Source organism: Stegodyphus dumicola, chromosome 2 (assembly GCF_044657685.1).
Source record: "Stegodyphus dumicola isolate Sdum_Otavi_A_Nest chromosome 2, ASM4465768v1".
NCBI classification, from domain to species: Eukaryota; Metazoa; Arthropoda; class Arachnida; order Araneae; family Eresidae; genus Stegodyphus; species Stegodyphus dumicola.
This window is the reverse complement of record NC_140769.1, coordinates 75134522-75150501: the sequence shown is the minus strand read 5'-3', so window position 1 is coordinate 75150501 and position 15980 is coordinate 75134522. Positions and strand designations below refer to the sequence as shown.

Below are 15980 nucleotides of genomic sequence, written 5' to 3'. Positions count from 1 at the left end.
CACGCCGTTCAGCTTATCTTCATCGCTACTGTAATCGTAATACATAAAAACTGGACAGACTGGTTTTTCGATCTCTTTCTGCTGACGACGTTTCAACCGAGTGTGGGGGGCTATTTCATTTTTCCCTGAGTTGGATGAGAAGATATGTTCCATTTTCTAATAAGTGCACGATTTAGTGATTAGTATTTTAGATGGAAATTAATCTGTCGTAATGCGAGACCAAAGGTAAACCTACATCGAATGTCTGAACTGTGCCGTTCCCAATATGTGTAGACCTGTTTCGTCAACCTCGGGAGAAGCCGACCATGTGCTCAAAGAATAAAAATGTATGATAAAAGAAGAGTCCTTTCGTTTAGAAGACAACCACTTCACATAAACATAAAATAGTGATATTAGAAATCAGTGTTGAGCACTGTACCACCGGTGTTCTTAGATTAATAAGTCGGACTCTCTATTTGAAAAATAGACGGTACTCGTGACACGCATGTTTCACATATCAGTTTTGTGTTTCTAAGATCTTCATGATGATTTTCGTATTATGTGCTACATATTAATATTCAAGAGAAGTTTTTTTATGAAATAAATGTGTGATTAAATGATTCTATAAGTCTCATGCATGGGGGTTATTGGGTAAGTCAACCATTTTCGTGTTCCTATTATTAAATTGTCAACGCAATGTATTTCACTAATTTTCAGGCTAGAAAATTTTATGCAGACATGATTTATATTTGATACTCCTAGTATCACACCAGATTAGGAAGTCACATTTTCAACACCACAACTCAGTTCACCTTTCCAGTTCTATGATGAAAACTAATCGAACAAAAGAACTTGTCTCTTGGATACCAAAACAGAGAAAAAAATGAAACTTATATTGGGTACTCATACAGAAAAAGAAGTGAAATTCATTCTCCGATTATAATATTGCTAAAAATTAAGCAATGGAAATGACTTAAAAAGGCTTTCCTGTAACCATAATCTGAAATAAGCCCACCAGACAGAAGGGAAAACTCACTGAAAAACATTTCTCAATTAAGATATTCATAACTGAGCAAAAAAAAAAAAAAAAAAAAAAAAAAAAAAAAAAAAACAATGAATTAAACAAATTAACTGCCATCTCAAAAAATTTAGTAAAAAAGCGCTAACAGTCTGAACGTGAGGAATCTCTTAAGAACGGATATGCACAAATTAATTTAAAAATAGAACCTAAATTAAATGAGAATTTATTAAAAATAAAATGGATATGTAAACAATTGAAAATGAACAATATAGTTTTAAAATTTTCGTTAAAGCTAAGGATACATAATTAAAACGACTAAGAATCGAATACAGTCTATAACTCACGGAACCAACAGACAGTAAATTTTTGATGACGTCAGAGGTTATGTGAGCATGAATAACTATGATGTCACAATAATCACGTAATCTCTGACGTCATTTGCGATTTTTTTAGTCTTTTTTTTTTTTTTGCTACTTTAGTTGAATATTTCCTGGCAACTTTGCACCAGACGCAGTCTGGAGGGTAACACAGAATGGAATCCAAATGACTTTAAATTGTTGAGCTAAATCCTTCCGAATGATGGTAACATTAGCTCCTGTGTCAATGATCATACTACAAGGAACTCCATCGATATGCTCATTGATGGATAGTCCATTACTATTGCCACTCACTGTAGAAATCTTGAGCGCTGTAAAGCGGGGTTTTTCACCATCGTTCAAACTACACTTCGCGATATGATCATTAATTTGTTTCCTGCGTCGTTGCTGGGAAATGGTTTATTTTCCGTACCCTGGGGTGTTCTACAGCTCCTTCGTACGTGGTCTTCAGCTCCGCTGTCTCAGCACTCTGGCTTCTTGTCCCTCCTTTTCCGTCCCATGGCATTTAATTGTCTTTTAAATCATCTGTCCTATTTTTCGTGCTCTAGGGTGTTCTGCAGTTGCTTCGTATGTGACCTTCAACAGCGTAGTTCCAGCACTTTAGGGTCGGTTTCTTGTCACTAATTTCCATCTCAAGGCATTGAGTTTTTGGTTAAATAATCTGTCTTATTTTTCGTGCCCAGGGCTATTCTGCAGATCTTTCATATGTAGCCTTCAACATCACATTTCCAACCCTTTATAGATAGTTTCTTCTCACATTTACTCTGTATCAAAGCGTTGACTTGTCGTCTTACATCATCTAGATAAGCCATCAATTGATCCACTGGCTCGTTGACTCGCACAGCTCTGACTGGGTAGCGGTCTCTATGAGTTGCTCGTTGGGCTGCCTCAAATTTCACGGCGTGCAACAGAGCGCTTTTCATGCTCTTGACATCCACCATTGATAGAGCTTGACTCGCTTTCATCACTTCTTTAAACGAGGCAAAGACTGCTATCAATTGCCTTAATTGTTCTTTCATTGCTCTTTGTCAGAAGTGGGATTTTGAATTGGCATTCAAAATCCCACTTCTGACACCAAAAAGTGTTGCGTGCGTACGAGTTCGTAATAAATTGAATGCGCAAGTCTGATCAAAAGTGAATAAAATTATTTATTATCACAGCAAATAAAACAAAATGCTTAAATTTCCACAGATATGCGTACAATATTGCAATATCTTACAGTAGCTATATTTTAAGCTATTAGAACGTTCAACAGAGCTTAATTAAAAACACAGAAAGCTAATCCGATTTCACCGCGAATTCACTACAATCGAAAATATTCTGGTATTTTCTGGATTTTCGCCGAAAAGCAAAAGCGTACAATTAGGAGATATCTATTTATTAAATGTTTTCTCTTTAAATAAGTCTCGTGCCGCATTGCACGGTAATACATAAAACAATTTTAATTAATTCTATTTAAAAAATAGCTAAATCAGTACAAAAACCGTAACAATATAAAGCAAACCCGTTTCATGTGTTACTTGTATGTAGCATTTACATAACATTGCTTTATGTTTTCTTTAGGCATTTCATTTTTTATATATTCCGCTCCGGTTGGTGTAGTGTTCTATCCCTCGGGTAATTTCTCTTCAAAACTGGAGCGGAGCTGGGCAAAGTTTCTCATCTATAAAACGTCCAAGGTGAGCGGTGGGAAAAAAAAGGGGACAGTTCTATATCTTCCGTTCTACTGGACGGATTGACGAAATTCAAATTGTGTTTCTCATGTCTCGAAAGCACGAATTAGGCGCGATATTAGATTTATATACATCATTGCTCAAATATAGGTATTTTAACATAAAATCGGACTTTTTCTGAAGTGACATACTTTTCTTTTCTTATTTCGAATCTACGGCTCACATTATGCCTAAATATTAAATTTCGTAAACTTTGGTGCAGACTTTACGGTAGGGTTTAAAAATTTATCTTGGCCAATTTTTTTCAGTTTGTGCCAAGAATAATTGGCGAACTTCTTAATGTATAGCAACCTATTTTCCTTTCCCCTTTTTACATTGTGCACGAACGGGAAAAAAGTTACTTCGTTCCTACTTTAAAATAGTTTTAACAAAGTGCGCAAATCACATTTGATGTTATTATCGCTTATAAGGAATATGCAAAATTTCAAAACGCGCCAATATATAAATTCCCGTATATCTTCCGAAATTTTGAATAAAAAGCTCTAATTTTTTTTTCAGGTATGCTTAGAAATGCACCTACTAAGATGATGGTAAAAATTTTATAAATTATAATTCAAAAATATTTTCGAAAAATATATAAAAATTATTTAAAATACAAATTTTAAAAATAAATCATAAGAAATGGTCGAATGTTATTTGGAATGAACCTAAATTTTGAAATGCGAGAGAAAGAATCAAAATAAGTTTAATAAAAAAAAGAGAGAGATTAATAAATATACGCCAAATTCAATTAACACTGAGGAGCTGAACTTTTGAAAGCGAATATTTTTAAAAACTACTTGTGCGATTTTTACAAAACTTGGCAGTTTGGCATAATTTGAGTCGTAGAGTCGAAATATGGAAAAATTTCGCATGTCATTTCAGAAAAAGTCCGATTTTGTGACAAAATACCTATATTAGAACAATGCTGTATGTAAATCTAATACATAATCTAAGTCACGCTTTCGAGACAAAAAACGCAAGCTGAATTTCGTCAATCGGGACAGTAGAACAGGTGTTATAAAACTGTCCTTTTTTTTTTTTTTTTTTTTTTTTTTTCCCAACGGCAGATGCAATTCTGCACCACTGGCGACGATGAAATTCATGGACCTGTTCTGATGTTACTTCCAAACAAGTGAGATTGGTCACAACATATTTCATATGTTTATTATTAATAATGAAATTTTTTAGTTTCCAGATTTTAATGAATATGAGTATCTAGTCCAAAAATCCATTTAGAATATTTCCAAAATTAGCCTGTGAGAATATTTATGTGTGTTTCCTATTGTATGCATGACTGTTGAAGGAGCTTATGTAACTTAAATATTATGTAAGTATTTTGCGCTTTTTAACAGGCAAAACTTAGATAAGAATTACAAATTTGCTGTAATTTCTGTATGAAAGGATTAAATAAAAGTATATTACTTTTATGATGATAAACTTAATTTTCTCAGTGAGATCAAGAGACAGTTAGATTCATTATACTAACTGATTAATTAACTGATTTTTATTTTATATGTATTAACTGATTACTCCATTATACTAACTGATTAATTTTGATTTTTATCATTCTAGTACAAATGCCAGCAAAAGTCGTTTACTGAGTAAAAATTAAAAACTGGAATATAAGTGAAACATTCAAGATTTCTAAATTAAATTGTGATTCCTGATTTATTAAATAGGCTGTTATGTGATTAATTTATTATATATGTTTATTAACTAATCATTAATTAATTAATTTATGATTAATTTATTACATATGTTTATTTAATTTATTATATATGTGATTAATTTATTATTATATTTTAACAGTGCAGAGCTTCTATTATTTAAATAATTTTTGATCAGTTTAAAACTTCTTTGAAGAGAGACTCTCTGAATAAAATGAGGATGTGGTTAGCTAAATTCTTTGAAAATTTTCTGTCCTTTTTCTAGGAGTTATAATTTATTTTGTTGATTTTAATATGTTTTCATAACCAACTATGATGTTTATTCACTCATCATATATTTCCCTTCGCTTCTTTAATACCAGGTATTTGTTTTATTTAGCAAGACTACTTCAGTTTTGAATTTGTGAAAGAGTTTTTTCTTGTGAAATACATCATTCTTAGTTACACCACCAAAAAACAAAAAACAAATTTGCTTACCCTCAAAGACAAAATATGTATCATTTGTTAAAAATAATTAAAATAACAAGTATGTTAGTCTCGCATTTTTATGTGGGTAGGGAATCAGCAATTAATGATATTACATATCCTCCGTTAGTTTTGCTTTAAAATATAATAAAAATAATTTTTTTGTTAAATTTTGCTACAAAATCACGATTTTATCTAAAATAAATAACACTCAAGACTGAATGATTTATTTACGATAGGCATTTTTAATATAAAATTCGAAACTCCGAACTTGGTCAACTGATTATAAAACGGTTTAATTTTTTTTTTAAATAGGAGCAGCAACTCTCTTGTCAGTCACAACCATTTAATTCAAAAGATCTTCGAATTCTGAATACGATCGCGAACTAGAAAGAAATTTCTTGTATTTTTCAAATACAACAACTAAATACTTGCCTAACGTATGTTTTTAATTATCGTATTTCTGTAATTTATGTTTCCATGACAGTTTTTTGTAATAGCATGTAGTTTGCTCTGATAATTTATTTACGTTATCAAACTTGTAGGATTTGGTGATAATTAACCAGTTATTATGAGCTGAACCTTCACTTTGACTTTTTCTCTGTAGTCCTCACTAGAATTCAAATTAGTTGTTGTGTATTTAAGTCCAGGACTTCAATGTTTTACAGCTTCTGACAGCCTCACCTTTTTATGCCAAAGTTTTGTTCGGGTTTTAACCTTCTTGCTAGCCAACATTTAAATACACGCCATCAATAATTTGAGCCAACTCAAGTAGTCTATTTTGTGTGTAGTCCCAGACTACGTTATTTAAACTCGGCTTCTAGTTTTATGTTAGTTTAAATATCAGCAAAAGGCCGAGTTTTCATCTGTAGTATAAGAAGTGTTTACTATTAATTTAAAGAACTCAATAAAAAGGTCATTTTTAACCTTTCTAAGACTTTGCCGTCTGGATTTGGGATGGATCAGTCAAGGAGGAGCTTGTTAGTAGTAGTCTAAGTAGGAGCTTGTCAGGAGTAGAACTCTCTTGTCAGTCTAGGTAGGAGCTGAAGAACTTAAAGTTAAACTTTTATACAAGAAGTACCGTACAAACTTTAGTCTGTTTATGTCTATAAATATAAGAAAATATTTTAAGCTATTTATAATGACTCTATTGGGTTCCTTCAGAAATTTATTGTAGGCAAAATGCCACAAAATAATTTTAAATTCTCTTTCCTTTGCAGTATTCATTGTTATACAATGAATCCCATTTTTAAAAACATAAAGCAAGTAATTTTATATGAAAAACTGTTTACTGTTCAAAACGTCTAAGTTCAAGAAACTAAAGTATCTAAGAACCTATTTTCACACTATTAAGATGCATTACGTGAATTTCGCTAGTTCAAAATATTACTTTGAAAATTAAATGTAGGTAAAGAAGAATTGACAAAAAAAAAAAAAAAGGTAAGAGCCATTCAATTTTTTTTCAAGAAGCTGAGTTACCGTTTAATATATAAGTCTTTAAATGGGCTTAATATGATACCAAATGTCAAACCTGATCTCAAATTCTATTTCGTTAAATACGGAAAGAAAGGTAGGTAAAAAATCCTATTTGGTATTGGAAACGGCTCTCAAAATATTCTTATCTGGACCTTTCATGGAATCTACCGTATTTACTCGAAAATAAAACCCTCTCAAATATAAGGGCCTTCTTACAGTTTAGGATAAATAAAAATGTAAGTGAATATTTGATAAAAGTACGATTCTGATTATAATTTAATTATTTCTGGTGAGAATAAAAGGCACGTTACCAAATTAAATACAATATTTTAGAATAGGACGGGAAAAAAATTAATGATTAAATTTAAATCGCTCACTAGACGTTCCTGTTCCTGTTAGTATTAGTAATACATTTTGTATGCGCGATAAATACCTGTAAGGCTTATTTAGCACTTAAACAGTGCAATTATTCTATATACTATGATAATTTCCTGTTATTCTGGAATTTCATTTACTAAAACACTCGATTATAGGACTCTTCAAAATTTTAGAATTAAAAATATAACAGAAAAAGAGTGTCTTATTTTTGAGTAAATGTGGCATATGTTACATTTCTGCAGACATTTTCAGAAAGATAGTCTGAAATCTCAATAAATACAGCGTCATCGTAAAAGAATGCCGAGATTTTGCAACCTTAATAAAAATTAATTCATAAACGTACGGAAATAATTTTTGTGTTGAAATGTTGTGAAATAATATAAGTTTTTCCTCCTATCACTACTATAAATGGGGTTGCTAGTCCTAGTGTAGACAGCGTTTCTAGTATCGCACTAGCGGTTTTCTCTCTGCAGTTATTCTTCTAGTGTGAATTTGTGCAGAAATCCGTGCAGCAAAAAGCGCAATTTGTGTTGTGGTATACAGAATTTAAATCAATTGTAGCAATACAACGCCAGTAGCGTACTTTACATCCCGGAGAAAAAGTTCCAGGTGATGAAACTTTTAATCGATGAATAAAAAATTCAAAAAAAAACTGGAAGCGTAGCAAAACATGCATCTCTAGGACGACCATATGCTTTAAAATAAAATGTCGAACGCATAAGGCAGCCTTGTTTTATAAATCCTAAAAGGTCAATTGTTCGTCTAAGTTTAGCATTGGGTATTCTGAAGATTACTGTTCAAAAGTCCTTCTTAAAAGTTTATAACTTAATGGCTGTAAAATTCAGCTTGGACTTGAGATTAAGCCTGAGAACAAAACTAAGCGGGTAGAATTTGCTACTTTTATAATGCAGAAATTTGATAAAAGCTTCTCAAATGGTATTCTTTTCACAGACGAGGCGACTTTTCACATCAGTGGGTGTGTCAATGGTCATAACTGTCGCATTTGTGGATTACTGCAGCCGATGGTTCGTTCCACCAGTACGTTCGTAGTTCTCCAAAAGTGAATGTTTGGCGTGGCTTGCTTTATGATTACGTTGTTGGGCTTTTCTTCTTCACAGATACCAGCATACTTAATCAGGATATGTTGAAAATTGATGTCTTCCTACAAACTGATGGTTTAGAAGCTGTAACTGAGAATAAAAATGTTTTCTTGCAGGACGGAGCTCTTCCTCCTTGCTTCTTTTCTGGGCGGAAAGCCTTGAATGACAGGTTCTACAACTTATAAATTAAATGAGGTAGCCCAATTCCGTAGCCAGCACGAAGCCCCGATCTTACGCCTCTGGACTTCTTATTCTATGGATACATTAAGAACATTGTATATATTGAAAACATTACTGATACTAGCTACCTTAAATGTAATAGTAGCAGTAACGGAGGACGTGGGCACCATTCCTCTACCATTACGGTTAATCGGCTCTGCTCACGTCCGCCCTTGTCTAGCATTTATTAATAATTCTAAAATTTTTACATTGCCATATATTGTGGCTGATTCACAAATAAAGTCTATACAATAAATGTATTCGCATTATTATCATAACTTATTACAGAAATTTTTGTTGGAGAATTTTCTCTAAAGAATTTCCTTCTTTTATAAGTTCTCTTTATTTTTAAGCAGTCTATATATTATTTCTTTATCGTGAAGTTTCTCTTTTATTATTTGCACCATTTCAACTATAATGTTGTCTAAGTCCTCTTGCAAAATTCCTTTCATTTTACTGCAGTTCTTTCATGAGTTTCTCAGTATCAAGGTTTCTACTGTATTCCTCATATTATACTTTATAAATTATGTTAATTTCTTCCAGAATATTACTTTTTCTTTCCAAAGGTTTTCGTCTTTTCCTTTTGTGTGTCGTTGAATCCTATCTCTCTTTGATCACGCCGAATCAACATGAGTATGTTTTCTTGCAATTTGATTTTCAAGTTTATAATATCTTTATGACAATTTAACTTCCAATGCGACATGTCTTCATAATCGCGAAAAGTCAGTATTTATTTATCGTGATTTGAATGCATGTACATATTAAATGCATGTAAATTTTAAATATAATATGTATGATACTTTTTGCTAGAAATTAATCACTTTTTCAAATGATAAGCACTGCTGTTATTTGCTTTACTCTATTATAGATTGCATTTACTACTTTACTCCTTTATTCTACTATTACATCTTTATTATAACTTGTTATATGAAATTATATTACTTGACATAAATCTGTGCCCAATTTTGTTTTGTTGTTTTTGGGATTTTTAGCACTGTGTATTTTTGTTTTACTAAGAATTTAATAAAAGCTTGAATATTTGTTGTTGGCATTTTAATATGAAAATCTTTTGTCAGTAGGCATTTAGTAACATAATGTTCAGGCCTTCCCAGCTGGTCACAAATACAGGTACTTGTGTTCTGTAGAACAAAAGTAGGTAACGTAAAAATATCATCAGTCCTTTTTTTAAAAAAGAGGAACAAAACAAATAATATTTAAACAAAGTATATATTATATAAATATATATTTATTTTAATTTGCCTCCGACTGGAAAATTAAAATTCTATCCGCGGACCGGATAGAACCTTCCGGTGGGCCTCAGTTGGCCCATCCCTTCCTTACACCATCTTGCATAAACCAGGATGTCGCGGATGATTCCACGAAAGCATTTTCAGTGGCCCCAAAATCTTGCAAGATTTTAACATACCGTTCTGAAGTCGTATTATGTAGAAAAATCCAGTTATACTTCTTCTAAAAACAGCTGCTCATGCAAGAACGTTTTGAGTTTTGAGAATAGAGAGATTGTGGAAAACAAACATGAGACTTCTCAAATCCCCAAATTTGCCACTTTTGCAGATTGACGAATCAATCGAGATGGAAATGTGCTTCATCTGTGCGAATAAAACTAAACATGGGTGTTTTGGGAGCGAAAACAGACGCATATGACGCATCAGAATCGTTTAATATCTTTCAGAATTTAGGAGTTAAAAATAATTCAGAAGTTTATTCGACACCTCCAACTGATGAAACATTTATTGTAACTTGAAGTTCTGGGAATTTCTAATAAACCTGATGGCAATCACAATATAGAAGACTATGTTACCTTTAGAGAATTTCGAAAATCTGTAAAATTTGAGGACAAAAGACCTAAACCTTGCTTGCTGTCCAATGATCGTGCAGGGTATTTGCAAGATAATCTAAGATTGCAGAAAAATAAATTGATTTGCTGTGGCGCAGATTTAAGAAGAATCCTAAGTTTCATGTGCATTATAAAACTGTGGTAGATCTTGCATTTGCAAGAAGGAATCGCGGAAGAATCGTAGTATTTAAAAATTGAAAAACAGCATTTTTTACTGCATTAAGCTACAATTAGAGAAACCAAAGACAGTACAATACTTTGCTTTCTCTTTTACGCACCATCATATTCTGAAGGCGAAACGTCATTCAATGATTCTCAAACGTTTCTTTAAAATCTATTTCACTGTTTTTAAAATGATGTAAATCTGGACTTGTGGCTTTTGGAAAAGTCCGAGTTGCGTCTGTCAAAATTTTCTTAATTCTAACATGCGTTGTTACAGACATGAAGTTTGGCCGCCTGTGATATATGAGTTTTTTGCATATGCGTATTTACAAAAGTTGAGCCCCTTTCGTCAGAATTAATTCAAGTGAAGCAGTTTCAGATACTATATTTTTGCATAAGCTATGATGAGTCTCGTTACCATAGGAAAAAAATGGCCTTATTTTTGCTACAACTATCTTCGAGTATAATGTTATTTTTGAGTACATTTAAAATAAAAATAAACTTCAAAATTTCCATTTTAGTCTTAGCTGTTTTAATTTAAATCAGAAATCAAAATCATACAAAGGAATTTTATGTATATATAACTAAAAACAGGCAAATTTGTATTACAATCATCACGTTTAATTCGCAGAGTGCATTAGACCTTTTAGAAGCAAGAAACATAAAAATCATCTCTGGCCTCGTCGGAATTCAAATCGTGGATCTTCCAACGTCTTAACACACATACAGCAGGGTAGAGCGCAAGGAGGAATGTGATATTTTCTCACAAAACAATGAAACGAGTGACAAAGGTGGGGACATGCATAGTTAAAATTAACATAATCATAAACATTTTTTAAAAAACTCAATTTATAAAAGATTCAGTTAAGAAAATTTTCAACAAATAACCGAAAGTTTTCTATTTTTGGAACAGTTTTTTCCTGGAATACTGTTTACAGCAATGGTAGACCACGCGCAAATTTCTTCACAGAATGACAAGCAACACTTGAAAAGGAGTTCTAATATATTTTTTTTTAATCTTTGAAGCTTCCATTTCGTAGTTTATTCACTTTTCATGGAGGGCTTTCAAATTAAAACTCACATAACTCAAAAAAGAATGTGGGAGATAAAATGTCATCTGCAGGGCATAGATTTCATAAATATATATTTTTGCTTAAAATATACTGCGAACACTTTCTAAAATACAAAATACGGATTTTCTTTTTTAATACTAAGAAAAAATTCAATAAGAAATTGGAAACGACTATTACCTATTCAGCTTTTGCACTTTCGTTTGGTGTATTTTCGGGTAAGTGTGGTTTTACTGTAATTTACATAATTTTATAACTAGTTACTGTATTAACGTTTTTTCACCGCTTTTTCCTCTAACGCTCCGCTTTGTATTTTTCCATATTGTAATGAACTAAAAGCATCCCTTCCATATATTCTTACGTTGTGCAGCGTTCAGTACATACAGCTGAGACTTTGCACCAATTCCCGAGGGCATCATTAATTTTGCAAAATCTGCTTCTCCAAGAATACTTAATGATTTTGCAGGATAACTCCGGATAAGAGTAATTCAAGCTAATTACCTTCTCGATGCTAATCTATGGGTAAATTTCATTTATAGACTATGAGTTGAAATGGGATTATTTTTTCAATAAAACTGAAGCAGAGATATTTAGTAAAACTACATAAAATGTATTGAAATATAATTTTTTTAATATCATATCCATTAAATATTACCTATTTAAAATTTCTAGTTACCACTGGAATTAATATTGTGAGTTTCATTTTCTATTATAGAAATACACGTCTGCTTTTTTCTAAAAAGTTATCATCAAAGAATGCGGATTTCATCGCTAAGGGACAAGTACTACATTTCCTTCGAAAGATTTTGTTATAGAAAACTCAGGTACGAAACATTCCTGTAACATTAATCAACATGCTCAGAAGTATCAGTTGATTACACTTCCGCTGTATACACAGATGTACCTCTTACCATTAAAAGTCTGATGATTACGAGTAAATATTTGATGATGGTAACAAGCGAATTTTTAGATGAATGATTTTTAACCATAACTACATAAAATAAGTTTGGAATATAACTACCGATGATTAACTATTGCTCTTCATATGTGGTTAATTTGCTTGAAACATAATTATATGAAATGTTAAAATATAATTAAAGATTATTATTAGCGCTCCAAAGGCCGGGTGGATAAGATCACTGAATACCATTAATTCGACTTAAATTTAGTTTCGAGAAACAGGCTTTTCAGTATGATGTTTTGATGGCGATAAATATAAATTCATTTTCTTAGAAAGGTCCTTCACTGCCGATGATCATCATACCTTGTTGCGACTTATTTCAGTTAACGAGCCACTGAATTTATACCAACTTTATATTTAATTATGTAATCTTTTTGCCGATGATCATCATACCTTGTTGTGACTTATTTCTGTCACAACTTCATATCCATGCTGTATGGTAAAATGCTTTCATTTCATGTTTGTGATTTTAATTTACATATTTATTTAAAAGCTTAAAATAATGTAGTTTGCAAGATAAAAATTCTCTAATTTTCAATAAAATTTATGATAAACAGAAGGTGTTTTAAGCTATAGGGATATGAATAGAGATATTAAGCTATCGGAAAAGACTGAATATATATAATTACTAGAAAAATACAATTTCTCAGTGGTTAATGTAATTGAAATAAAATTTAGTCATATCAATATAAATAATGCTACTCTTTCGTAAGTTTTATTTAGAGTTGTACGAAATATTAATCATATTAATTATGATATTTTGTGAAGTTAAAAATATATAGTAGTTTTTGACCACCTTTTCTTAGTCATAATATAAGTTCGTATTCTTCATGTAAAATAAATTGAGAATTTCTTTAAAACATAACTAGTATCAAAATGTCTTTATTATCCAGGATTTAAAATGATTTTTCTAATCATGAGAATTGGTTAAATGAGTAAACTGATAAAACGTTAAGAAGAAACTGATAAGCGTTAGAAACGATTATTAATAGTATTTTTGGAACAATAATCCGAACATATGTTGCCATGATTATTGTTTTTTGTGTTATTTATGAATTAATTTAAGTAAATATTTAAAAATAGTACCGTGTGGCTTTTTCAATTAGTAATTAGTACTAGTAATTAGTAATTAGGTACTTGATATGCAAGTTAGTAATATTAGAGATAAAAAAATACAAATTAGTAGATATACAATTTAGTAACATATATATAGATATACAATTTACTAATTATATACTTGATATTAGTAATTATATACTTTATATATTTAATCTAGAAACAACAATCCTTTATTGAAGTCTAAATACAAATAAATAATATTTTTATTTAAAATGCCACAATATATTATTGTTAAATACATCCATAGTGAACAGATATATGTCTATATAAGTATATTTGAGTGCCTGATTTAGCATATTATCAATATTAAGGTTTTTACTCATTACGTTATCATATTAAAAATTTCTTGCAAATATAAAAGTGGTTTTAAAGGTTACTTACGTTGCATTAGTTGATACTACTTCTTAACATGAAAGGTTTGGTTTGTTTTATTGATTATGGAAAAGCATTCGAGGGCTATCTGCCTAAGGGAAGGGATGCCTTCGTGAAAGATTTTCTAAGGGAAACAAGCTCGTATACACGTTACACATGGGGGATATCCATAAAATTCCTACGCAGTTAACACGTTAGCCGGTATTCGAACCTCGAACGAAACTACCTGTGTTAAGCGACTTTACCGCTCAACCGCTGGTAGGCGAACACATGAAAGGAAATACTTTTAACAGATATAATTCCACTTTTAGGGATTGAGGAATAGTTCCAGTAGATGTAATTTTGTAATGCTCGAGTTTGTGAAAGATTTTCGTATCTTATTAGATTACATTTAAGTATAGCTTCGTCATAAAGGAAACAAAATACTACTATCACTAACTTATAATTTTAATGTAGCTATTCTTAAAAATCTTTAAGGAATTTAAACGAAAAATAAGAAATATCTCTCACACACTTTTTGAGCTAAAATACTGCGAAAATAAGTCAAAAATCATCATGAAAAAAGTAAACTTTAATATTTGTTAGTTGAGACTAAATGCTAATAATTCTTCGAAAATGTAAATTATTAATATAGTTATAGAAATTAAAAGCTTTACTCACTTCTCCCAAATTCAAGTAGCCAAGTTCAATTACCAACTGATCCACAACTTCTTTTCCCCCTGTTAGGCGAACTACCCAATCATTCATAAAATGTCCATCACCATCATGTGCTGCCGTAAAGCCACAAAGAATAGCGCATATTGAAAAAATAAATGCCAAATAGTGTTTTTTCTCCATGTTCGCGAGCTTTTCCCTTTTCCGGGAGATGCTGTACGGAGCGACCGAACCGCTGAACGGTTCGCACTGAAAAGGTATCAACAAGTTATCGGGAGAAACTCCTGTCCGCTAGTGGGTGAGAAGACTGCCATCTGGAGAAGCACGTCAGTCCATCACTTATCTGAATCCCTACATTCACTGTATGAGCAAGCAGGACTTTGACAAGGAGATTTGATTTTCTTTTGCTGTTATTTTCATTTTCTTTTATCTATACCAGGAAGCATGATGATAATTGTGACAAATTTCGAATTGAAAGGTTTGGTCAAAATACATTTTTTTTTCTTTTCTTTTCTTGTCAGATTTCATTAGATTAATTCCTCAAAAATACTTTTCTGACGTTTAAAACTACATTAGCAAAAATATTTTACACTTGTTATCACTATTTTCCACTTATTTAATCTATACGAAAACATAGAGTCATCAAAAATAAAGTCAAGATGTGGAATTCAGCTTTTGATTCGATTAACCGTATTATGTTTTACAGCAAAGCTGAACTCCATGTGAATTCGGTGAATTAATATATTAACATGCCACAGCCACATTTTTTAATCATTTAATAATATTTCGCACATTAAGTAAGCAGTTATCAGAAGTTTAAAATTTTATATTTTGAAAGAAGTTTCTCTTTCAGCAACTACATATCATCTTGTTACCTTAACGTTAATGCTTCTACTTTTGAAAGAGAACTTGTTCTTATCATTCCCTTATCTTCTTTCTGTTTTTTAAAGATTTTCTTCTTTCACTACGACTCGGTGCCTGAAACTTTTGATAAGCCCGTGTTGTTTAGTTGCTATACTAGCTAAAACACAGGAACAAACGCATTAAATTCTTATTACTCATCCTGATATGCAACTTCTTCTTAATAATTTTGGAGCGATACTGATTCAATCCTTGTTCAATCTTGTAGTCAATGATGTTACTTTTATTTTCTATTCAAAGACACTGTTTCGATGTCCAACCCTGGCTCTGAGGTCCTTGCTAAAAGATCTGTTTATCATACCTTGCAACTGCTTAAATCTTTCTTTTTTCACTGATATCTTTTTATGACAGCTTAAGATACTGTCTTTCTTTCCGTATTTCTTACCTTGTATCTTCTAATATACGTTTTATCTTTTATTAAAGAGCGCAATATAAATGTCTTTCCTTTAACTAAGGATTTATTTTC

At 31.5% G+C, this 15980-nt stretch overlaps 1 protein-coding gene across 2 annotated transcripts in view; it reads right to left on the bottom strand.

The window, feature by feature from the left end:
* The window catches only part of LOC118185696 (neuroendocrine convertase 1-like), a 172772-nt gene extending 157900 nt beyond the window's left edge, over positions 1–14872 (bottom strand). The window contains exon 1 of one of the 2 annotated variants that reach the window (XM_035355596.2): positions 14600–14872. In XM_035355596.2, the coding sequence (XP_035211487.1) occupies positions 14600–14776 (177 nt within the window). In that variant the 5' untranslated portion in view covers positions 14777–14872. The remainder of the gene's footprint in view (positions 1–14599) is intronic. The other variant, XM_035355583.2, reaches the window with a different exon arrangement.
* Between the last annotated feature and the right edge of the window lie 1108 nt (positions 14873–15980).